Source organism: Trifolium pratense, linkage group LG7 (genome assembly GCF_020283565.1).
Source record: "Trifolium pratense cultivar HEN17-A07 linkage group LG7, ARS_RC_1.1, whole genome shotgun sequence".
NCBI classification, from domain to species: Eukaryota; Viridiplantae; Streptophyta; class Magnoliopsida; order Fabales; family Fabaceae; genus Trifolium; species Trifolium pratense.
This window is the reverse complement of record NC_060065.1, coordinates 2,413,191-2,437,689: the sequence shown is the minus strand read 5'-3', so window position 1 is coordinate 2,437,689 and position 24,499 is coordinate 2,413,191. Positions and strand designations below refer to the sequence as shown.

The 24,499-nt window shown below is 34.5% G+C and overlaps 5 protein-coding genes across 8 annotated transcripts; 4 read left to right on the top strand and 1 right to left on the bottom strand.

Moving 5' to 3' along the window:
• Nucleotides 1–488: 488 nt before the first annotated feature.
• Nucleotides 489–3,225, top strand: LOC123895702 (phenylcoumaran benzylic ether reductase Betv6-like). Its single transcript, XM_045946185.1, has 4 exons — nt 489–870; nt 978–1,112; nt 2,180–2,423; nt 2,693–3,225. Exons 1-4 carry the CDS (start codon nt 688–690, stop codon nt 3,061–3,063), a joined length of 933 nt encoding a protein of 310 aa, XP_045802141.1. The 5' UTR covers nt 489–687; the 3' UTR covers nt 3,064–3,225.
• Nucleotides 3,226–5,110: 1,885 nt separating this feature from the next.
• LOC123895701 (phenylcoumaran benzylic ether reductase Betv6-like) lies at nt 5,111–8,763 on the top strand. 4 transcript variants are annotated; one of them, XM_045946184.1, is made up of 5 exons: nt 5,120–5,705; nt 5,831–5,965; nt 6,188–6,425; nt 6,492–6,695; nt 8,444–8,763. In XM_045946184.1, exons 1-5 carry the CDS (start codon nt 5,523–5,525, stop codon nt 8,497–8,499), a joined length of 816 nt encoding a protein of 271 aa, XP_045802140.1. In that variant the 5' UTR covers nt 5,120–5,522; the 3' UTR covers nt 8,500–8,763. The 4 variants fall into 4 exon arrangements, with proteins under 4 accessions (XP_045802137.1, XP_045802140.1, XP_045802139.1 ...); XM_045946183.1 differs by lacking the exon at nt 8,444–8,763 and adding an exon at nt 6,862–7,250 and having other exon boundaries at nt 5,125–5,705; nt 5,831–5,923; XM_045946182.1 differs by having other exon boundaries at nt 5,148–5,705; nt 6,862–8,763.
• Nucleotides 8,764–10,144: 1,381 nt separating this feature from the next.
• On the top strand, nt 10,145–13,533 carry LOC123898664 (gamma carbonic anhydrase 2, mitochondrial-like). The gene is made up of 5 exons (XM_045949673.1): nt 10,145–10,365; nt 10,446–10,589; nt 11,190–11,315; nt 11,402–11,553; nt 12,880–13,533. The coding sequence occupies exons 1-5, from the start codon at nt 10,251–10,253 to the stop codon at nt 13,162–13,164; spliced, it is 822 nt and encodes a 273-aa protein (XP_045805629.1). The 5' UTR covers nt 10,145–10,250; the 3' UTR covers nt 13,165–13,533.
• A 1,824-nt stretch (nt 13,534–15,357) lies between these two features.
• Nucleotides 15,358–19,685, top strand: LOC123897996 (uncharacterized sugar kinase slr0537). The gene is made up of 8 exons (XM_045948838.1): nt 15,358–15,766; nt 15,860–16,132; nt 17,334–17,405; nt 17,508–17,546; nt 17,866–17,973; nt 18,487–18,584; nt 18,764–18,875; nt 19,206–19,685. The coding sequence occupies exons 1-8, from the start codon at nt 15,593–15,595 to the stop codon at nt 19,449–19,451; spliced, it is 1,122 nt and encodes a 373-aa protein (XP_045804794.1). The 5' UTR covers nt 15,358–15,592; the 3' UTR covers nt 19,452–19,685.
• Nucleotides 19,686–20,308: 623 nt separating this feature from the next.
• On the bottom strand, nt 20,309–23,465 carry LOC123895706 (ornithine carbamoyltransferase, chloroplastic). The gene is made up of 5 exons (XM_045946188.1): nt 23,213–23,465; nt 22,749–23,089; nt 21,912–22,043; nt 21,535–21,810; nt 20,309–20,710 (listed from the first exon to the last, which is right to left on the bottom strand). The coding sequence occupies exons 1-5, from the start codon at nt 23,385–23,387 to the stop codon at nt 20,528–20,530; spliced, it is 1,107 nt and encodes a 368-aa protein (XP_045802144.1). The 5' UTR covers nt 23,388–23,465; the 3' UTR covers nt 20,309–20,527.
• Nucleotides 23,466–24,499: the final 1,034 nt, after the last annotated feature.

Genomic DNA, 24,499 nt, shown 5'->3' with positions numbered 1-24,499 from the left:
ACCAACTCCTTTGCTTTAAAATGAAGATTCCCATAAATGATATTAACCATTGCAATTAAGACGCATCATTCTGTATAATTTTTGTTGTCAAATAGTCTAGTGGCTAGACATTTCATCCTTAAAGTGAATAAGTGAAATGATTGGGATTCGAACTCTGACTCCATTGTATATATAATGCAATGTCTTGTCTATTGAGATAAGTTCAATGACTTATATGTACCACTTTTTATTTTGGTGTAAAATGATAGCAACGAACATTGAATACATGACTTCATTAAAAAAAAAAAAAAGTTAACAAGTTAATGTATTTAGTCAAAAATATTGACCGAATACATAACAGTATTTTATTCGGTCACCATTATAAATAAAAATTATTTTTAAAATTTATTGAATAATTAAAGTAGAAAGTATAATTTTCTTCATCTTATAATAGTGATGGATATCTAAATAAGTAAATAATGTATTTAGTTTAAAACCTTGACTAAATACATCAATGTATATGGAAAGAGTGTGGTTAAAGAAAGTTAGAGAAGGGTATAATCGTAGTTTAACTAAAAAAAATTGCCTATAATTGTAGAGCTGGTAAGACCGGCCAAAACAGAAAATCTCCAAAGCGTGAGTTAACAGTGGTTTGGAAAGAGTGAGTGAGTGAGTGATTAAGCAGTGGTTAACACATCACATATATCCATGGCTGAGAAAAGCAAGATTCTATTCATCGGAGGAACAGGTTACATCGGAAAACATATAGTAGAAGCAAGTGCAAAAGCTGGACATCCTACTTTTGCATTGGTCAGAGAATCCACTCTCGCTGATCCTGCCAAAGCTGATCTCCTCAATAAATTCAAAACTTTAGGAGTCAATTTAGTCCCCGTAAGTATATACTACTTCTCTTTATTAATAATGATTTTGATTTCAGATCATACACATGTTTATTACACTATATGAATATGATATATATTAATGGAAATTAATTGCAGGGGGATCTGTATGATCATGAGAGTTTGGTGAAAGTGGTTAAGCAGGTAGATGTGGTGATATCAACGGTAGGTCACGTTCAGCTTCCGGATCAGGTCAAGATTATCGCTGCTATTAAGGAGGCTGGTAACATTAAGGTTGTTTGTTTGTCCTTTTCATTCTCTACAATTCTGGACACTGTTTTTGACAATTTCAGTGCATTACTTTTTATTTTTTTAATTTATTTTTAGATTTTCTTTTACTACTACTGTCTACTACTACTAATCAAACGAATACACGAGTGGAATAGAATTATAAAAAATAAAATATGCTAGACAGCACAAAAGTTGAAGAGTAGAGTAGGTGACAATCATGGATGGTGGGAAGGGGATCCCAGTCCCACAATCTGGACTTTGACACATGGCCTTCCAAACATTTATTTTAATTTTTTTTAGGCAAATTTATTTTAATTAAAAGAAAAATCACATTTTAATAATGATGTTTGAAATTTTGTCAAAAAATAAAATAAAATAGTCATGTTTGAAATTAGTGTCATGTTATCAACATCTTCTGTTACATTTTTGGACCCTGGTTGGGGACAAGCAATTCTTACATCCACACAATTCTAAAGAGATTGTAACTAGGTGGTACTATCTTTTCATTTTATATTTAGATTTTAGAGGGATCAATTAGATTCAACTCCTGTCCTCTCGATATCAATTTTTGTATCGAATCAATCTACATAAAATTTTGTTCTAACTTAAATTGAGTCTCGCAATAGTAGACAGTGAGATTGATTCCTTAGATTGTACAAGATGATGGAGCAGATCCTCTCTCTTTAAAATGTCGTCCAGTGAGATCTGAATTATTGATTTTTTTTATGTGTTGAATGTTGATAGACAAAATATTAAAAAGAAATTTAATAGTGTGGATTTGCACTAGAATTCTCACGGGAGAGATCCTCCCCATAAGATGATTGGATGCCATGTCCACACACTAACTTTCTAACAATTACCAACAATTGCTACCTAATTTTGAATTAAACTTTTGGAGTTGAAATCCTGAATTTCATTTTTCTTTTCTAAAGTTTCTTTTATTGTTTCCTTAATAAGAAAAACTCTTAAATTGAACATTGATTTTCATTTTTTTTAATTTTTTTTACATAATAATAAAATCGAAGTCTTGTTGGTAAGTATTTTAATATAGGAAAGTATGTTGTCCGCAGAGATTTTTCCCTTCGGAATTTGGAAACGATGTTGATCGTGTCCATGCTGTAGACCCAGCAAAATCTGCATTTGAAATCAAAGTCAATATTCGACGTGCTATTGAAGCTGAAGGTATACCCTATACATATGTCTCTAGCAACTACTTTGCTGGCTACTTTCTCCCTACGTTAGCTCAGCCAGGACAATTCGCTCCACCTCCACCAAAAGACAAAGTCTTCATATATGGCGACGGAAACCCCAAAGGTAATAAACAGTACTCACACTTAACTTAATTTACCCTTGTTTTGGACATTGAACACTTACACGTCGACATATGTGTTGGTGTGTGACACAGACACATATTTGATTAGAAATGTCGTGCTGCAGAGCTAGCTAGCTAGCTCTAATGTGCATGTGTGAATTTTGAACTTCAAATTAAACGATTCAAATTAAGTGTCTAGTGGCAGCAATATTACTATTTTTCAAGTGTATTTATATGGTGATTTAATTTGCATATTTTTGAATATGTGCAGCGGTGTTCAACATCGAAGATGACATTGGAACATTCACCATTAGAGCTGTGGATGATCCAAGAACATTGAACAAAATTCTTTACATAAAACCCCCCAAGAACATTTACTCATTCAATGAACTTGTTGCCTTGTGGGAGAAGAAAATCGGGAAGACAGTCGAAAAGACTTACATTCCAGAGGATAAACTTCTCAAGGATATTGCAGAGGCTCCTCTTCCAATCAATGTGGTATTATCAATCAACCATTCTGTGTTTGTGAAGGGTGATCACACAAACTTTGAAATTGAACCTTCTTTTGGAGTTGAGGCTTTTGAGTTGTACCCAGATGTGAAGTACACCACTGTTGAAGAATACCTTGACCAGTTTGTTTGAGACTTCAAAAAAAAACTATGTATCTGAATAATAATGAGTTGTTTGTTGCTTTGGAGTTTGACGGGGAATTGTTATGCCTCTTCTACTTGTTTGCTTTTTATTTGCTATGTAAACTGGTTAATGTTTCAAATTATATTAAAAAATGCTGTTTATTTTGTCAAATGTTGCCTTGTTGGTGTCATGTGAGTCTTTCATGCTGTTGAATATGTTGCTCTTTGATTGGTTGAAAATTATGTATGCTTACGGTCGAGGTTCTGCCTTTATTTTTTATCTTTCTCTGTTTTGCCATTGTGCAATTTGTGCTGGTCAAAATAGTTGTTTACAAAGAATTGAACAAATGGAATTGAGGGACTAGTTAAAATGTTACATAGTTATAGAAATGGATTCGGGTTGTCCCATAAGTTCTAGCTCAACTGACAAAATTCTGAAATTGTTAGGCCGAACGTCGTGACCCGGGTTCCGGGATCTCAGAATTATATGTGAGTTTAATTTCATTAGATTACCACTTCATCTAAAACAAAAAAAAATACATTGGATTCGAGTCATGTTGGTGTTCTTGCATTGAGATACATTTAATATTTTTGTAAGTGCATAGAGATAAAACACATCTTCATAAAAATATATATAGCTCTTGTCGCCTCCTGCACTATTTTTTTTTTCCCCAAGACTAACAATTGTTGGATTAGAAAAAAGAGAAAAGACTTAACACAAAGTGCAAGAGAGGATCCAACTCCGTTGAGATATTAAGCTATAAATATCATTTCTATTTTTTATTTTAAGTCAAAAATATACTACTATCTTTTTTTTTTTTTTACAAAGGGCCTAAATCCAAAAAAGAGAAACTACTACAACGCAACTTGACGGGAAAAAACACATCATCTTCTAACACTTGCACCAACTGAGAAGACGGCAAAGGTTATTATGCATAAGGGGATGTTTATGCATGGGGCATAAGCCCAGAATTACTCGCGCACCCCCCAGAAGTTTCTCGCGCGCGCCCCCCAGCCCCCCCAAAGGCTCGCTAATCCCACCCCCTTTCTGCTGATGCACACGTTTTGTTTTTATTTTTAGCCTACTAGGCCTGAAAGCCCAGTTCCTTTTTTGTTTTTTTGTTGGTTTTGTTGTTTACCCAGTTTTACACCCCCAGATTTTATTCTTTTTCTCCCCTAATTTTGTTACAAAATCATTGGTTATTTATGCAATGTTATTTTGAAAATCATTATGAATAAAATATGGTTTTAGTTATAATATTTATTTTAAATTAAATATAAATATTTTATTTGAAACCATAAAAGAGCTACTTTGGTTTTCAGATACAACACTAGTGACACCATTAAGTTATACTTATGGTTTCGGTTAAAATATTTATTTTAAATTAAATATGGATATTTTATTAGAAACCATAAGAGGGCTATTTTGGTTTCAGATACAAAACTAATGAAACCATTAAGTCACACTTATGGTTTTAGTTATAATATTTATTTTAAATTAAATATAAATGTTTTATTTGAAACCATAAAAGTGCTACTTTGGTTTTCAGATACAACAATAGTGACACCATTAAGTTATACTTATGGTTTCGGTTAAAATCATTTTAAATTAAAATGATTTTGACATAATTAAGTACATTAAATAGTTTTGGAGTACAGATCTCTGAAACCATTCCACAGCACAAATGGTTTTGGAGTACACATCTTTGAAACCATTCTACAGCAGAAATGGTTTTGACATTATTTTAGTTTAAAACTAACTACTAAAATAATTAACCATACATAATACTCTGAAATTTATCCCTAATCAATAAAATAAAATAAAATTCAATCAATCAAAATTAAAAGCGTGATAAAAAAAATCTGAGGGGTGCGCTAGAAATCTAAAAAAAAAAAACCTCGGGGGTGCGCTAGAAATTGGGGGGCTAGAAAATGGGGGGCGCGTAGCAGTTGGGGGGCGCGCGTAGCAATATAGGGGGCGCGCTAGAAATTGGGGGCTAGAAAATAGGGGGGCGCGTAGCAGTTGGGGGCGCGCGTAGCAATATGGGGGGGCGCGCGTAGCAATTATGCACGGTGCATAAGCTTGGGCTTATGCACCATAACCAGACCCGATTCGCCTCATGATAAATAAGCTTAATCTTGACATTCCAATCTAAGCTCAAGAAAAATCGAAATTTCTTTGTGAGACCCCGCCTGAACACATTTGCTACACTGTTATTATTGATTGTGTTGTGTGCACTATAATTGCCTATGTCCATCCACACCTCTAGCTTCTTATATCCCAACCTCCTCACCATCGATAAACCTTCATATAATCCCATAATTCGTTACAACCAGTGATTTAGAAAAAAACCACTTATCCACTTCCCATAGTTGGAACTTGGAAGAAAAATAATGCAACTTGCTAGTCCGAAGGGAATGAGAAAGAAGATAGTCCAGTTTTGAGTGAGAAGTGTGCAGCGGTGTAGTATGGCGGAGAAGAGCAGGATATTAATAATCGGAGGGACGGGGTATATCGGTAAACATATAGTTGAAGCAAGCGTAAAGGCTGGACATGAAACTTTTGCTTTGGTCAGGGACTCCACCATGTCTGACCCCATCAAGGCTAAGCTCCTCCACAATTTCAGGACTATGGGAGTTAATTTGGTCCTTGTATGTCAACATTAATAATTTCAAACTTCCCCTTTTACCTTATCATTATATTATAATGAATTAACTACCATATATATCTTATCCAAGTATATTATAGTTTGAGAAATGTAAAATGACAATGGCAGGGGGATCTCTACGATTATAAGAGTTTGGTGAAAGTAATTAAACTGGTAGATGTGGTCATATCTGCTGTGAGTCACACACAAGCTGCTGATCAGGTGAACATCATCTCTGCCATTAAAGAGGCTGGTAATGTTAAGGTTATCTATCTTATCTTCTTCTCCTTGGTATTTTGTCTTAGAAGGCTCTGATTACTTGGTATTTTGTTTTAGAAGGCTTTGATTCTCATCCTATCATAATTTGAACTGTATATAGAACTGGCATCAAGTCTTAATGTCAAGGGTCTCTTTGAATAATGTATTGTAGAGGTATGTGTAACATGCATTTTCCTAAAGTGCCATTGTGCTGTGCCATGCCTCCAGAGATTTTTCCCTTCAGAATTTGGGAACGACGTTGATCGTGTCCATGCCATTGAGCCAGCAAAATCTGTATTCGCTGTAAAAGCCCAAATTCGTCGAACGATTGAAGCTGAAGGCATACCCTATACATATGTATCAACCAACTCCTTTGCTGGCTACTTTGTACCCTCATTTGTCCAACCAGGTGCCACAGGTCCACCAAGAGAGAAAGTCATTATCTTGGGTGATGGCAATAAAAAAGGTAACACTATTAGTATTACCCTATACATTTATGCATGGTGTGACTTACTGTCTTTAATATGTTCAGCGGTGTTCAACAAGGAAGAGGACATTGGAACCTACACTATTAGAGCCGTGGATGATCCAAGGACATTGAACAAAATTCTCTACATCAGGCCTCCTAACAACATTTACACATTCAATGAAGTTGTTGCCTTGTGGGAGATGAAGATTGGGAAGACCCTCCAAAAAATCTATGTTCTAGAGGATGAACTTCTCAAGGATATTGAAGGTTGGTATAATTACCCCCACTTCAAGTAACTTCAAATTATGCTAATTAATGTTATTCCTATGTTTCGAAATGTGAATCTTGTTACAATTGGAAGTGGAATTTATTATTAAGAAAAGAACAAGAAAATTTATGAAGAGGGTATGATTTGTTATACTTGTTATTGCAGAGACACCTTTTCCAGAGAATTTAGGATTAGCAATCTGTCATTCGGTGTTTGTGAAAGGTGACCACACTAACTTTGAGATTGAGCCTTCTTTTGGGGTTGAGGCTTCCACTTTATACCCGGATGTCAACTACACCACTTTGGATGAATCCCTTGATCACTTCCTTTGAGAATTACAATCATAAAATTAAATAGAAGATATGCACGTTATGCTAGCTTTAGCGTTTGACTCTGCTATCATAAAATATATTAATGTGTTAGCCCACCAATTTTTTTTTAAAGATTGTCTTGTGAGTCATGACGGTAACTCAAAATATTGTGTAATATGTCTTTCTTGCTATAAAATATGTTACTATAGTATATATTGATTAGTTGAAAATGATGATACTTGAGTTTTGGTTTTCTCCTCCGTTCTATTTTTGTTAAGAGTCTCACATCAGTTGAGAGATGGCCTGACTAAGTGTTTATATACTAGAGGCAATCCTCACCTTACAAGCCGGTTTTGTAAGGTTGAGTTAGGCTCAATACTCATTTCTAAGATGGTATCAGAGTCTCTCCACAATCCGTTGGGCCACCTGTTATCAGGTTTTCGCTATCGGGCCACCTACCGCTTATATCCACGCACCAAGCCCAATAGTGCTGGGCGTGAGAGGTGTTAAGAGTCCCACATCGGTTGAGAGATGGCCTGACGGAACCACTTGATGCCAGAGCCGACCCCAAATCAGATTAGGTGGTCACCGGTGGTGGAAAAAAAAAGACATATCATGCTATTGTATACTTTTACTTACAACTGGTTTTATATCTATATACATACACAAAATTTCCACAACAATCACTAATTCTCAATAGGATTATATTGCTAAAATATTCCATATCAATTGAGACTAATCATGGATTCATGATATGGATAAAGATGACATATATATTTACTATCATTAAGTTGGTTCTATTCTTACCAGTTTGATTTTAGTGTTTTCCACCAGGACATACATATATAAGAGTGAGTCAAGTACTTTTGTATTTGACATTTGTTTGTTGAACTTGGATTTGTACTTTGGATTTGGAAACATCATCAGTGCTATTAGAATCGTTGCTTATAAAAGTATGATTATGATGAGAGTATGACCGTGATGGAGTTGGCAATGGCAATGATACGCGTACGGTTGCAGCTGGTGCTGGGGCAAGTTCCTCTTCAAGCATCAACTTGGCCTGTGGTGGTGGTGCTGTTCTTATAATATTGTTATTCTGCGTGTGACCGTTCATTCTTCTCACCTTCATTGTTTCTGTTATATTTCCTGCAAAATTGAACAGAAAGATTAATTCAACAAATAACCTACCGTAAGTCGGGAACAAGTAAGTTATATGTCTTGAAACAAGATTGTTTACCATTTAAATGTAGGTCAGCTTTTGAATTCTCGGACAAGAGAATAAGTGTTGGTGTGATTATTGTAAGGAGAGCCCAGAAGGCAAATGTTGGAATTATAGTTCTTTCACTCGTCATCATATATGATAATCTCTTGTGAAATTAAACCAGAACAATTTCTATACCTCCTATAAGTAACGTTTAAATTTTTACATGACATAGGCTTTTCGCGGGTGAGGGACACGCAGAGAAGAACAAAGGCGTGGAATGTGATGTGAAGTTTCAGGCTTGAAGAGATTAGTTGGCCATGTTTAAACATAATTGCTATCAAGATCGAGATATATAGTATTATTACATAGAATAATAGCAACTGCTACACAATTTGAGTGTTTTTTATTATAATATAAACTAGAGTCAAAGTATTGACAACCAAACTTTTGGTTTGGTTTATCGGTTGTTGGAAGGTTGTTATATATAGACATTGATGATTGATCTGGCTTGTTGTATATATACATTATACTAATCTCTTATGGTTTGTACAATTAGTACTGATTCTATTTATTCTACTAATCATGATCTGGGACAATACTTTATAATACCACTCCTTATTGATGTTTACTTTCTAACACACCTAAACCATGCTGCAGTATTTTTATTATCACCAAATTTTTATTCAGGAAGTAATACTCTGAAATACTATTTAATTTGTGCATAAGCTCTTAGAGCTCTTGTTGACTATTGATTGTTAGAACAACCTTCTCTTCTCAGGACAGTTAGAAGGTTCCTATAAAGTTATAAACAAAGCATTACACTATGTCAAAATGGCTAAAATAAAAATCAGCTATATGAAGATGCATGTTTCACCCCACTTGTCATGATGTTAAACAAGAAAAAAGTATGATGGAAATCTATTTTTTTTTATGTAGTCAAAATATGAAGAGAGGTACTTACCCTCTAATGACTTAATTATTTTTTTTTCTAATAAAAATTTAGGGCGAAGGAATAGTGATTCAGTGACAGAAAAAACATTCTTACAAAAATATTTATGTTTTTTTTTTGACGGATACAAAAATATTTATGTTGGTCCGCCTTTTTACTAGAAAAATATAGTATCTATATCGGAATAGAAGTAGTTTTTTTACTAACCGTTGGTCGGTTCAGTGGTGATTGACACTGAACTTGGTATGGAAGACCATGGTATGATCCCCGCAACTGTGACCGAGAGGGGGTTAGAACCACTTGATGTCAAGAACCGTCCCCCGAACTAGATTAGACGATCCAGTGGGGCGGATACTGGTGGTGAAAACCAAAATAATAGAAGTAGTTTTTAAGAATAACAGGAAATGAGAAAATAAACTCCCAAAAGTGCGTTTGATCTGATAAAAAATAACGGACTTGACATGATAATTTCAATTGTAATTGTTTGATTTTTAAATTGTTCTTGAGTCTGGACAAATTGGAGGACAAAGATCTGAACAAAAACTAAAAGGTTTGTCAAATACTGTTATATCTGCTACTTATCTTTTGTAAATCAAACGCAATGGAATGCGAATAGATGTTTTCTCTCCCCACCCCCCGTGTTTCTTTTATACCCCCTGAATTTCTAATTTTACCCTTGCAAAAAACTTCGGTTTATAGAAACCGAAGTTTTTTTTGCCTTGAAAACCGAAATTTACTTTGAATTTGTACTAGAAAAAATTCGGTTTCTGCGAACCGAAGTTTTTTGCAAGGGCAAAATCGGAATATTGGGGGGTATAAAAGAATCACAGGGGGTGGGGAGAGAAAACATCATGCGAATATTGTTCGGTGCTTGTTACCAGGCCAACACAGATAATTGGGCCTGGCCCAATATGAAAGTCTTGTTAGACTGACAATGAGTGAACTGAGCATTAAACATTTTTATTGAAAACCCGAAATTACCCTCTCCATGAAAGGGGGCTATTGATTCCACGTCTACATCGACCTCTCAGTCTCTGATGCTGAATACCAAAAACTGAAAAAGTGTTGTTAGCTTCAATTGATTGTGGAAATGGGAACCCTCGGAAGAGTCATTTACAGCGTCGGTAACTTGATTCGTGCCACAGGACAAGCCGTTGATCGCATCGGCTCCCGCCTCCAGGGTGGCAACTATATCCAAGAACACCGTTAGTCTTCTTCCTTTTTCCTAATTCAATTTCATTTCATTTTCTCTTTTCTCATTTTTGTTACTCGTTTTTGTGTTTAGTATCTAGGCATCGAACTGTGTTGAACATATTTGATAAGGCTCCTGTTATTGACAAAGATGTGTTTGTTGCTCCGAGTGCTGTTGTTATTGGAGATGTCGAAATTGGAAAAGGTTCATCAATTTGGTATGGATCTGTATTGAGAGGTAAGGGAATTCAATTCATCAATTTCATATCAATGTCACAACATTTGGTTTCAATCATTTTATGCTTTTTGCAATCAAATAATTTGTAATAATGCTTTATTGGTTGGGCTGGATTTGTTTATTTGAGCTTATCTAATACCATAAGAATTTGAGAGACTGTTTGAGAACGCTTATAGAAACAACTTATGACATGTCTATAAGCTCTTTTCAGCTTATTTCACTAGTTCTGTAGGACAACTAATGAAAACAGCTTATAACTTATATGAAAATAGTTTGAATATATTTTATTTTTTGTTATAGAAATAGCTTATACTTATACATAAGTGCTTATAGCTATAAGTGTTTAATTAAATTGTTTATCCAAATACAACAAGTTTCCATACAGGATGCTCTTATTGTAAAACAAGGGCAACAATTCTGTGCAACTCCGATAAAGTGTTTTTCTTATATTTTGAAACACAGTTTTCATGGAAAGTGGCATTTATTTTTTTTATCTTCTAAAGTAGATTAAATATGAAATCTTTGTGAATTGTGAGTCTTTGTCTTTGTACTTCAATAATTATATGCGGCACTCATATTTGAACATAACATTGTGAATAGGTGATGTTAACAGCATCAGAATTGGAAGTGGAACTAACATACAGGATAACTCCCTTGTGCATGTTGCAAAGTCAAATTTAAGTGGGAAGGTGTTGCCTACTATTATTGGGGATAATGTTACTGTAGGTAAGTAATATTTTTGCCACAACCAACAATGTGTTTGCTACAGAATAATTTAATTGATTTAAAATGTAACAATTTTCACTGAGCAGGTCATAGTGCTGTTATACATGGTTGTACTGTTGAGGATGCGGCTTTTGTCGGTATGGGTGCAATTTTACTTGATGGTGTCGTTGTTGAGAAAAATTCTATGGTTGCTGCTGGATCCCTTGTGAGACAGAACACAAAGATTCCAACTGGCGAGGTATGTCTATGGGTGTATAGTATAGTGTCTGGTTACTGCTTAATGGGAATTGGGATTATGTACATGTTATTTTAGTCTTACTGTTTTTGTAAATAATTTCATTATTGAGTTAACATACTACTATACTGCCAGTCTAAGACTAGGGGGTTCAATTATATTCCGTTTTGTTTTTGTTTATTTTATGGAATTTCTAATAGAATTTTTTTAGGGATATACATTAGTTATTCAGATAGTTTTGGGAGAAATATTGTAGCATTGGAATCGTTTAATATAATACTAGTATGCATTACGAATATTCTTTTTTATTTTTCAATAGTATTTTATTTTGTAGTTTTAAAATTTTATACAACGAAGTTATTATATTTTGGTGGTACCCAAGAGGTTTCTGTAACATAAAGCATGAAATCCCTTGTTTTTCCCTTCAAACTTGAACCTCACCTATTCTTTCTTATAGCTGCTATTTTGCTATATCTCGATGTGAACACTACCACTACCACCCCGTCACCATGATACCAACACAGCAAAATAATTCTACTTTGGGATATGACTTTGGCTCTAAATTAAACCCCTATAAAACACATATATGACAAAAGACACAAATTTGATATGACACCATAACATGGCTTTAATATATAATAGATAAAATTAGTGTAAAATAACATAAAACAAAATCTTAAATTAGCAGAAGAGCTGAATCTTTTAAAAGTGAGCATAAATCATTGCATACAAGATATTGTGAAATGCAGTCAGGTGCATCCGAAGTGTATGACACAATACTTGTACCACATGGTTTCAGCTACTATTTTTAATTATCTTTGCTTTCCTTGCTAGTTCCTCACCCTTCTTATAAATAGACCCATATCCAGATTCCTATCACTTATCTTAACTGTTACTTAATACTAAATATCAGGATCAAACAGCCTCTTGAACTGCATGATTTTTTATACCTTCTTACGCGTTTTATTATAAGATTCACTGATTCAGGGTATTTATGTTGTCTCTTGGAAAAAATCTAATAAATATATCTATTATAAGGCTATTAAGTTTCAAACATCATCTGAAAGTTACCATGTTGTTGTCAATTACGTAGAGTGTGCCTTTAAACGCTGTCTGTAATGGAATTTAGTATACGGTTGGCTCAATTGCACAACTGAAATTATTTTACATATTCCTGGCTCATGAATATCTATCATGTGATGAAAAGCATTCGTTAATTTTGATTTTATTTTTGCCTGGGCAATCATGTTAGGCTGTTTTTCTTGAATACTTGCTAATCTTGCTATGCGTATCATTCAGATTGTAAACACAAACTTGCGTGTTTTGTAGGTTTGGGCTGGCAATCCAGCAAAGTTTCTGAGAAAGCTCACTGATGAAGAAATAGCTTTTATCTCCCAATCAGCCACCAATTATACTAACCTTGCACAGGTCCATGCAGCTGAAAATTCAAAGTCCTATGAAGAAATTGAGTTTGAGAAGGTGTTGCGTAAGAAGTATGCACGTAAAGATGAGGAGTATGACTCTATGCTGGGTGTTGTTCGTGAGATCCCACCAGAGCTTATTCTTCCTGATAATGTCTTACCTGATAAAGCAAAGAAAGCTCTTCAAACATGAGTTCTTTAAAAAGCAGTGTCTTCAATTCCAATCTCAAAATGACGTCAAGGAGTATTATTTTTTTTCTTTCAAATTCATGGAAGAGGGACTATTTTGGTTCTTAATAACACCAAACAATTTCTAGGCTAGTGTTATGGCTCCTTCCAAGTTCCAAGAAGCAAATGCTCATAATATCTCAAACTCTCTTCTCCACTTTGGAAAAGGCGAGTGGGTGATAGGGTCATGTATGTCGATCTTTAGTGTTTGATGTATTCAATGCAAGTGATTTCACAGTTTTTTCGGTTGATTTTTTCTTCAAGACATTATTGGACTTTCATAAGTTCTTGATGAGATTATTATTAATGCGAGGACATTTGACTCCTTTTTGAATCTTTTCTAGCCAATTTGAAAGTTATAATTAGGAAAATGATTCTTCCAAATAGTATGAATGGGTTGAATAACGCAATTCACATTAAGATCCTGAGTAGAGGGGTTGTGGAAGTGTTTGTTAGAATAATAAACAAATGAATACATCTGTTGGGTACCACCAATGACCCAATTCCAATTTGTGAACACGGCTTGATGCATAAAATCTTCATTTCTTTCAACAAATGAGTAGTTTTATTAATATTAGTGTATTATTTATGATAAGGTATGAGGATGTAAAATTATAAATTCTAAGCTAGTCATGTTTTCCCACTAAGAAAATGAGTGCTAAGTTTGAGTTCATCTAAACCATTACTTGGGTTATAGACAACTAGATGTACATAGGTTCAACTTTCATTCATGGTGCTCGATTGGTTCCACTTCCATTTTCTTTTCCATAGGTTTCATCCATGGAGGTGATCTTATTTGAAATATACAATAGATTACCTCTCCTACATGGGATTTATTTTAAACCTCAAGTGAGTCTCCCCTAAAAGGAGAATCAATGTTTAATGGACAGATCGATGTCTAGCTTTCTCACTTTAGTATCCCTCAATTAAAGTAACAAAGTGTTTCCATCCCAAATCATGATTAAAGTTATGAACATCCATCCATTTAAAAACTTGTCTCCATAAAACTCCCACAATGAGCTCAGTGGTGATAGATGACTGTAATTTTTCACTATAGCAAAGGGAAAAGCATAAGGACTAAAATTGGAACATGCTACATATAAGAATTACTAAAATTTAGAGACTAAAAAAGTAAAAGGAAAATTATAAAATGAATAAAGATAAGTATAAAATTCATTATATATAAAAATAATTAGTATAGTTTCAAGAAACCAAAAATATATTTAATTTTTATTTATTTATTTTCTTATTGCATAAATTATCAAATTGCTTTGTAGAACACTCTCAAATAAATAGTATCTGACTTTATAAATATCTTTAAGAAGTCTCTAATGTCGAATTAGTCTTTGTATTTGGCCACTTATTATCAATTTAGTCTGTAATTTTATTTACTTATTATCAATTTAGTCCCTACCATATTTTAAAAGAAGACTAATATAATAAAATTTATTAAATATTTCTTAGAATATTCATAAATATCTATTTGAGAGCGTCCTATAACTAGGGAGTAGGGATGGCCTTGGGCGCCCATGGGTGCGGGTTTGACACTTATCAAACCCACACCCGAAATCATCACTCAAACCCAAACCCAAAGGTTGTTCGGGTAGCAAAACAACACTCACGCCCACACCCATTGGGTTCGAGTTTTTTCCATCCAAACCCAAACTCGTAGCACATTTGAAAATAATTTGCAAATTTAAGAAATTAAATTCCAACATAGACTTTGAATTAAATTACAACTAAAATTAAGGTCTTCCAAGGAAATTCAAACATAGACTTTCAAAAAATTACAACATAGACTTTCAAGAAATTAAATTACAACTAAAATTTAAGGTCTTCCAAGGAAATTGAGGGAGACTATGAGAGTAATTAGGTAATTATAAAATATTTTGGGTGGGTGTATGAGTTTCGGGTGTGGGTTTGACTGATACCAAACTCACACCCATATTATCGGTGTCACCCAAACCCAGTCAAATCGAATTTCGTCCGTTGACTAGAATTTGGGTTCAGGTGGATCTTTCGGGTTTGAGTTTTTTTGTCATCCCTGCCTATAACTAGTGTTTTTACTTTTTATTTAATTTCTAATGGCCTCTCATGTGATGTATGTAGGGTAGGGTAGACATAAAAGATAAAAGAAGAAAGGAAAAGGTGATAAAATTATAGTTGTTGCGAATCTGTTCGAGATTTGGATGGAGGGTAAAAAACAAGGGTTTAAGGGTGGCGCCTTTTAGAAAATAAGAATGTGACATTATATGGCGCAAATTCCGCAAGTGGTGCGGCGCGTTCGTGTCTTATGCAATTTGCAGTAGTAATACAGGATTCATAGATCGATCATTCAATCGATCGTTAGATCCATCTTCCTCATCATCATCTTCTTCTAAGTAATCATAGCAATGGTTGCGGAAAGTTTTTGTCAGAACCACCAAAACGATGTAGAAGAAGAAGAAAAAGTAGTAGAAGCTCCATTCATATTAGGTCTTCAACCATCTGCACTCGTTGACAACGTTGCTCATGTTGATTTGTCCTTGCTCGACCGAATCCCCGGCGAACGCGGTGGCTCCATTCCCGTCTGTATTCCATTCTTTCTTATTTTCTTTTTCTCTTCAATTATTATCATGATAATAATGAATTATTGATTTAGTTAATTGCATGTTCCTTAGGTTGCAATTGAAGAGCTTGAACATATACTGAGGGAAGTTAAATCTAATTCTAATTCCTCTGATGATGATAATTCTCATTCTTCTGTAATGAAAACTATGGCTGGTGGAAGTGTTGCTAATACAATTCGTGGTCTTAGTAGTGGTTTTGGAATTTCTAGTGGAATTATTGGGGCTTGTGGTGATGATGAACAAGGTCAATTATTTGTTAATAATATGTCCTCTAATGGTGTTGATCTTTCTAGACTCCGTAAAAAGAAAGGACACACTGCACAGGTTGTTGTTATACTCACTCGTCACTCCCTTACTTTTTATTCTGCGCCGCAGGTCATGGCTGCATTTATCATATAAGTGTTCATGTTCCATAACAAATAACAAAACATAGTTAAATTGTTTACTTATAAGCTGTAAGTTGTTTTCATGAGCTAAAAACAAATTGTTTGGTCGATGTCCTGTATATAACTCTCTCGCCCCTTTTGATGCAAAGGAGAACAACCCAAAACACAGCCGCGCGCAAACTTAAAAACACAAAACATAAAACACAGCCGCTTGTAAAAATTAGGTTTTATAACTCCGGTTGGCGATTAGCATGGCCGAAAATGCCGCTGGCCAATTTTTTATGTGCAAACCGAGACAAAAGAAATATATAAACTTTTTAGTGAGAATACTAAGAGTTTGTGAGAGAGAATATATTTTTTTTGTTTCGAAAGCTACTGAAAGTAGACGAGCCAGAAGTATTCATCAGAGAGTGGTTGAAGATTTGTCGGAGGGAGATTTTCCGGTCGATTTGGTTTTTAAACAAAGACTTTTGTATTATGTAGCATTGGGTGTAGACAATGATGATGAAGGCCTTCTTAAGGAAGAAGGATGTGGGAAAAAATGGTTTATTTTGAATAAACCATTTTTCCGATCTCCTTCTTCCTTAACGCCGCCATCATCATCGTCGTCTACACCCCATGCTATATAATATAAATCTCTTTGTTTAAAAATCTCCTTCCGACAAATCTCCAACTATTCTTTTGGTGAATACTTTATGTATTTTCGGTAACGTTCGAAACAAAAAGTTTATATTCTCTCTCCCAAACTAATATTCTCAATAAAAAGTTTATATGCTTGTCTCGGTTTGCACATCAAAAACTTTCAGAGCTAAATTTTGGCCGACGGCATTTTCGGCCATGCTAATCGTCGACCGATGATATAAACCCTAATTTTTACATGCGGCTGTGTTTTGTGTTATTAAGTTTGCGCGGCTGTGTTTTTACAATCTTCTCGTTTGCATCAAAAGGGTGAGAGAGTTATCCTAGAAAGCTTATGGAGGTAAGCTAAAAACAACTAATGGATATGTCATAAGCTCCCAAAGAGTTTCTCGGTAGTTAAACTCAAATAAGTCAATCTAAACAGGATCCATATTTTGTTTTCATAAGTTGTTTCCACAAACCAAATACTTTTTTCTCGTATTAACTTTGCTTTCTACCAGTGTGTTTGCTTGGTAGATGAGTTGGGTAACAGAACAATGCGACCCTGTCTCTCAAATGCTGTCAAAGTTCAGGTATAGATCTCATATCAAGCATCCTTTGTGGTTAGGTTAGGATTTAATTTTTATGTAAATTCATTTTTTGATATATACTTTCTTTTCTTTGTTTGGTACTAGGCTCAAGAATTGTTGAAAGAGGATTTCAAAGGCTCCAAGGTTCACTTCTTCATCAATTAAAATATTGAGACTTTTAGTGTTAATTGTGCTGTCTTGTATATTTCAGTGTTGTTGTTCTCATAGCAGGGATTTAAATGATTAGATTCAAGCATCCTTTATTATTATGATTATTTTGAACGTTTATTCCACTATAATGTAAAATGAAAATAACGGCGCATTGGCCTTATATCTCGTCTCTGCAAACATACTAAAAAGTTATTCATCGACCTGTCCATCCATATAGGTCTACCACTAATAATAATATATCATCTAAGGGTTCTCTTTGAACTTACTTGTTGATATATTTATTACATTTCAGTGGTTGGTGTTGAGATATGCAATACTCAATTTGGAAGTTATTCAAGCAGCCATTGCTTTGGCCAAACAGGAAGGCCTTCTCGTTTCCCTGGACTTGGCCAGTTTTGAGGTATTTTAATTACTCTACTACTCAGAATTTCCCTTCCCCAAAAGTTCTTTGTAAAAGACCGGATACAAAGGTTAGATGAAAAGAAAATTCAATTCCTTTCTAGTAGGTTTTTCTCCCATTTGAGCTTGGGAAATTTGTATAGAAAATTTTCATTTGCAATGTTTTAACTCAATAAGGAAAAGCATTCTGATAAAGAACTACCAAATCAGTATAATCACGAGTCATCTAGTCCACACAAATGAATATGCTTGATTTATAATCACGAGCATTCTGATAAAGAACTACCAAGTTTTCATTCTGATTATTGAATATGCTTGATTTATTGTCGCCATTTGCCTAATGATATCATATTCTTCTCTATAAAATCTCAAATATGAATATATGATAGTGCACTAGGGGCCTAACAATATAAATATTTAATACAAATATGCAAATTTCATTTTTAATAAGTCCTTTGCATAATTTATAAAGCATTTCGTTTCTCCCTCACGATGATCTTGTTATTTTGGCAAGATGGTCAGGAACTTTAAACAACCACTTCTGAAGTTGCTTGAATCCGGAAACATAGACCTCTGCTTTGCTAATGAGGATGAAGCAACTGAACTTTTAAGGTTACTGCCGTCAATATGAGTCGCTATCAACCCTGATTTATATCAAGATATCATTTGAAATAGAATTTATTTTCAGTTTCCAAGTTATTGACTGCCTTTATTAGTTTATTTCATTTTATGTGTATTTTTTATTTTTATTTTAAATAATTAATATAAATTTACTCTGTGATGAATTTTAGGGGCGAACAGAATGCTGATCCAATAGCTGCCGTAGAATTTCTTGCTAAATACTGCCAATGGGCTGTGGTAACATTGGGCTCTAATGGATGCATCGCTAGACATGGGAAGGAGGTTTGTTAATTTTTCCTGTCCTTCTATGTTATATGCTATACTTGGTTCCTTATACTTAATGTTTGCAGCATTCTGTATTTTGTATGGTCTTTCATTGAACATCCCTTAACATTCATCATTCTTATCAGTAAAAATTAACCAACATTAGTATCATGGGACTAGTTTTTGGAAAGAAATCGTTTGCTGTTAACATGATGAATGGTAGTTTAAGGCAACATTATGGTCTCAAATCATTAGGGAAAAGTTCTGTAGTTTCGCATTCTAGCATAGGTGCTTGATGGATTGACTAATCACTTGTAACTATCATAAACCAATCTTTTTACATGTCAGATGATACGTGTCTCAGCCATAGGGGAATCAAAGGCAACTGATGCTACAGGAGCAGGAGACCTTTTTGCAAGTGGATTTTTGTATGGAGTGGTCAAGGGTTTGCCACTAGAAGAATGCTGCAAAGTAGGCACATGCAGTGGTGGATCCGTCATTCGCTCTCTTGGGGGTGAGGTGACATCTGAGAATTGGCAATGGATGTACAAGCAGATGCAAGTACAGGGTCTACCTACGCCAAATGGCTTATGAAAATGAATATTGGCAACATTTGCTTCCTTTATATTTTTCCTTTTGCCTTTTTTTTTTTAAAAAAAAAAATTATAGTTTATTATTCATCACTTACTATCAATTGGAACGACTGCCATAATAACAATTTATGGCTGGTTCGGAAGGCCTGTGAAGGCACAAGTTAATTTAAGTACACTTTGAGGTGACTATCAACTGATATTTCTCGCTTAATATTAACTACAAAGTTGAGCTTTACTTCAATTTTTTTTTTTTTTATCAAAGACGAACCTGCTTGCTCAAATGGTTTTTCCTTATTTGAGCAATTAGACTCATCAGTGTTCTTAATGTTCTTTAATTTCATGTGGTTTAACTTCATAGTTTAGAAATGTGGATCATTTTTTATTTTACTTTTTTCTTTTCATTCCTTCAAATCGATAGAGTACATCGATGCAATATAAATTCAAAATTGGTAAAAATAAAAAGGATGAATTTGTGAACAAATTCATAGTATTCATGTTAATAACATAAAACGGGCAATTGCATAAGCCTACATAGTTGACTATGGGTCAGTTTGAACTGACTTATTTTTTAGCTTATACAAAACAACTTATAGAGATAAATAAGCTTTTATTTTATGTATTATTTATAATTTTGTTAAGTTATTTTATGAAATACAGCTTATATAAAGATACAATTTTTACTAGGGAAAACTTATTTATTTGCATAAGTTATTTTTCATAAGCTAAAAAATAAGCTAATTCAAGACATCTTGAAGTGTCTCGAATATCCATGCCTCCGGATTTATAGCTAGCGTAAAATCTTTAAATTTCTACTTGAGACTCCTCGTATGCCTCAAATCAAACTGACATACTGTGATCTAGTACCCAAAAAAATGACATACTAAATTTTATACTAGCATTTTCAAAAGATTCAGCTGCTCTTCAGTGGCCAGTGATAATACAAAAAATCAACTCAAGTTCCAATTTAATATACTCCCGAAAGCCTAAAACCAAGTGAACACTAGCCTAAAGTCTGAAACAATTTATTGCAAGTGTACACTAACATTGCTCCAACCAATGTTATAATCATCCAACCGGCTATTTGCCAAGTACATGGAGCATTATAGCATTCTGTGCATGCATTCGGTTCTCAGCTTGAGGGAAGACTATTGAATATGGAGCTTCTACAACTTCGTCAGTCACCTCCACCCCTCTCTCCGCTGGTAAGCAGTGCATGAAAAATGCCTTTGAACCAGCCGCATCCATAAGATTTTGATCCACCTGCATTAGGCATATGATTTCATGTGTACATTAATTAAACAATTCAAAATAAAGTCAGAAAATTACAGTCAGTTGAAGAAGGGGGGGGGGGGGGGGGGGGGGGGGGGGGGGAGGGGCATGACATCTAATTTGTCACCGTATTGAACAATCTACTTGATCGGATCCTAAGTTCCTAACTATAATGGGAACTTACATGGGAAATAAAAGTGGCTGTTCATTCTGAAATCTATGTATGAACAAGTCAATAGCTATAATTCCTAAATACTATATTCCTATAGTCTACGAACTTATAAATTTTACTACATAATGCAAGGACCAAGTATTATCTTATTATTCATCAATTGGAACAAGCCATTTGCTATTTCTTTGTTACAATTGGAGGTTCGACCATTCAAGCACTTGGTTATTAGAGGAGGAGACTGGCAGAGGATCAATAAAGTCTTGATTACCTCCGCATGAGGCAATTGAGTATTTGAGTCTAATGCTACACCAGGCTACTACCTACTTTGTTCGCAGGTCCATACAAAAGATAAGTCATTTCATTGTGCCAAAGAAAGAGAAAAAAAAAAAAAAGATAAATCATTTCAACTACAATCGAAACTATCAAAAGTAACATTATCATTTTATCACTATGTTGCAATAAAACTTCATTTTAACTGTACCTATAATTAATGCACCAATCCAACCCCGCCCAACCTGTATTGCCTAAGCTAAACCCCAGGTGGCCACAGTAAAACAATGTCACATCCTACAAACTTATTAAAATATATCTTGCTTTTACCCAAAAACACAATCTTTTGAGAATCCAATATTGTATTAAGTACCTGAAATCCTTTAAACACTTGGCGACGGTATGCAGCTTCTTCCTTTTGCCCCATGCTGGCCCAGACATCTGAATACACAACATCAGCTCCTCTAACAGCTTCTTTGGGATCATCAGTTATCTCAATCTTGCTTATTCCAGCCTTCCTTGCCTTCTCAACTGTTTTTGCATCAGGTTCAAAACCTTTTGGACATGCACAGACAAAGTGAAAAGGAACTACAGCTGCCAACAACAACCATGAGTGGACAATATTGTTTCCATCTCCAACATAGACAACCTGACATGCATATCACAGAAAATGATCAGGCAACCTTTCTCTTATCAATGCAACCAAGAATTTGAAAGGATAACTTTTCAAGACAAACAACACACACTGACCTTGGTTCCTTCAAACCGACCTATGTGCTCAATCATAGTAAGCGCATCGGCCATTATCTGGACGGGATGATTGTAGTCTGTCAAACCATTGATGACTGGGACAGTTGCGTACTTTGCAAGATCAAGTATGTCCTGAAATTAATAGAACGATTGATCACGTCACATCTATGAAGCGTATATAAATTACCCTCAAGTCCTAATGAGATAGCATAGCAAGTCTTGCAATTACAAAGTAGCTTTCGTTTTGATACTAAAGCTCACTCGAATTGTAAGAGACTTCTAATAATAATAAAAACTCCAGATAGATGCTGTGAAGTCCTCCCAAGGTCCCATGTTAGCATTACATTTAATCCAACACTACACACACAACCTATACTAGTACAAAGACAAAAATAATAAAGCCACATATCGTTCTTCAGTTTTAGTGTATGTGGCATAGTTGCATATTCACTTATTTGATCTTTCAACAAAGTCGGTGTTAGACTCCTTTGTAAATCAGTCATCTAATAGCATCTAAGTACAAGGTATAGTTTCTACATAGTTTTTCTTTCCCGCCTCTTTAGGAGTAAATACTTAATTAGCGAATTAAACTTGCTAACCCTCATCAAAGAATTTTTTTTCAATAAGGGTAGGACATATTGAACATGCACACTATCTCGAGGTGAAGCCAATTACTACTTGGCATCACCCAATACAAGTTCAATTGAAAATTGAATATATTAATTTAGTTAAATAAAATATAAGCACAAGGATGGTAACTGCATTCCAAAACTGATATCAAATATAACTAAACTAAGCAACATCGAGACTCTAAGTAACCACCAGTGAGCAGCATACCTGATGAGAAAAAACACGAGCCATAATAATGTCATTATAGCGAGACAAAACTCGAGCAACATCACGAGTCTCCTCTCGTTTACCCATTTGAATATCATCAGGTCCTAAGTAAATAGCATGACCACCTAACAATGAAAAGCCAGTCTCAAATGAAACCCTGGTTCTCATAGATGGCTTTGCAAAAATCATAGACATTGTCTTCCCTTCGAAAGGTCGAAAAGACCTATCCCCTGATTTCAACAATGTCTTAACCTCAATAGCTCGATCTAATATCTTCAAAATAGTGTCTTTATCAAAATCATCTATGTGAATAAAATCTTTCAACCCATTTCCAACTTTCGCTGTTTCAGTAAGCAAAAAAAAAGAAGTCAAAACTACTCAATAGACAGTTGTTAAAACCTAAAACAGTTATTTAAATTAAACCCTAAAAAATTGATGAAAATGAAAAGTGAAATTGGGATTACCGGTGAGAGGAGATTCGGCGGCGAGAGATGGAGAGGCGCGGCATGATATTTTTCTTGGGAGTGAAAATGGCGAAGAAGAAATTGAAATAGAATTGCGGAGATTGTGAGAGATATAGGGTTTGTTGTGTGAAGCAACGGCGCAGTAAGAAGAAGAGTGAGCACTGATCGCAACCATTGTTGTGTGTAATGAATGAATGACACTTTTTCTTAGCTTTTTCTCAGTTTAGTTATACTCCGAAGGAGAATAATGTTTGGTCCAATTCCATTTTTATATCTATATACTATGGCCATTGGCCACTTTATTTTTTTTAATAAATAAATAAATAAATAAAATTTATATACTCGTAATTTTATTTTATTTTTCGATAGAAACTCAAAATTATTTTAAATTTGAAATTTATCATCAGGAATTCAATCTATGACAGTAGTAAAAACTTCTTATAACAAAAAAAGTCAATACTACGTTGGAAATCATTCGAAAAGGTATTTTTTGGTGTTGGGTTGAATTCGATTTATCTCATTTATTTAAAGGGGATTCATATTATTGTTGAGCCGACTAAACTCAGTTATCGGTTAGCAGGTGCATGCAGGTCAAACGTGGAAAGAAATAAGAATCTCGGTACAACCAGACAAAATATTATTGATCATCCGTTGGTCCATTAGTGGGTTTAATTCCTACTTGCCTTTTATTTTAAATTGTTAGAGTAGTCTCGATGCTATTGAATATAAGCAATTATTAAACACATTTAATCAAGTCTAATTCGACAAATGGAGGAAACCAATTGCATGGGTGGTTAAATGCAACATGGATACGGCTATTTTTCAAGTACATTGTTGCTATGATATAGGTACGTGTCTTAGAGGGTACCAGGGTGAATATCTGGCGGCGAAAATAATATTCAGCAACTTCGAGAGGCAGAAGTTTGAGATTAAAAGAAACGATAAAGTGGTTTGGTAATATGAACTTAACTTTGGTCTCCATCGAATTTGATGGTAAACAAGTGGTTGACATCTTTTTTAGTAAGCTTAGCATCAATTCCATGTTTGGAGTTTGGAGCTTCCTTGATGCTTGCGGAACTTCACTTAGTATGTTACAACTTCACTTAGTATGTTACAAAATCTTAAGATATGTTTCCAAATAACATCACTTAGTATGTTACAAACAAATAACATAACTTTGTTGTTAGGAAAGACGTCGTTATTATATGCTCTAGTTTCCAAATTCATAATTATATATCTTCTTATATTGAGACTGTTATTAATAAAATAAGTTGTTTTTGTTTCTTT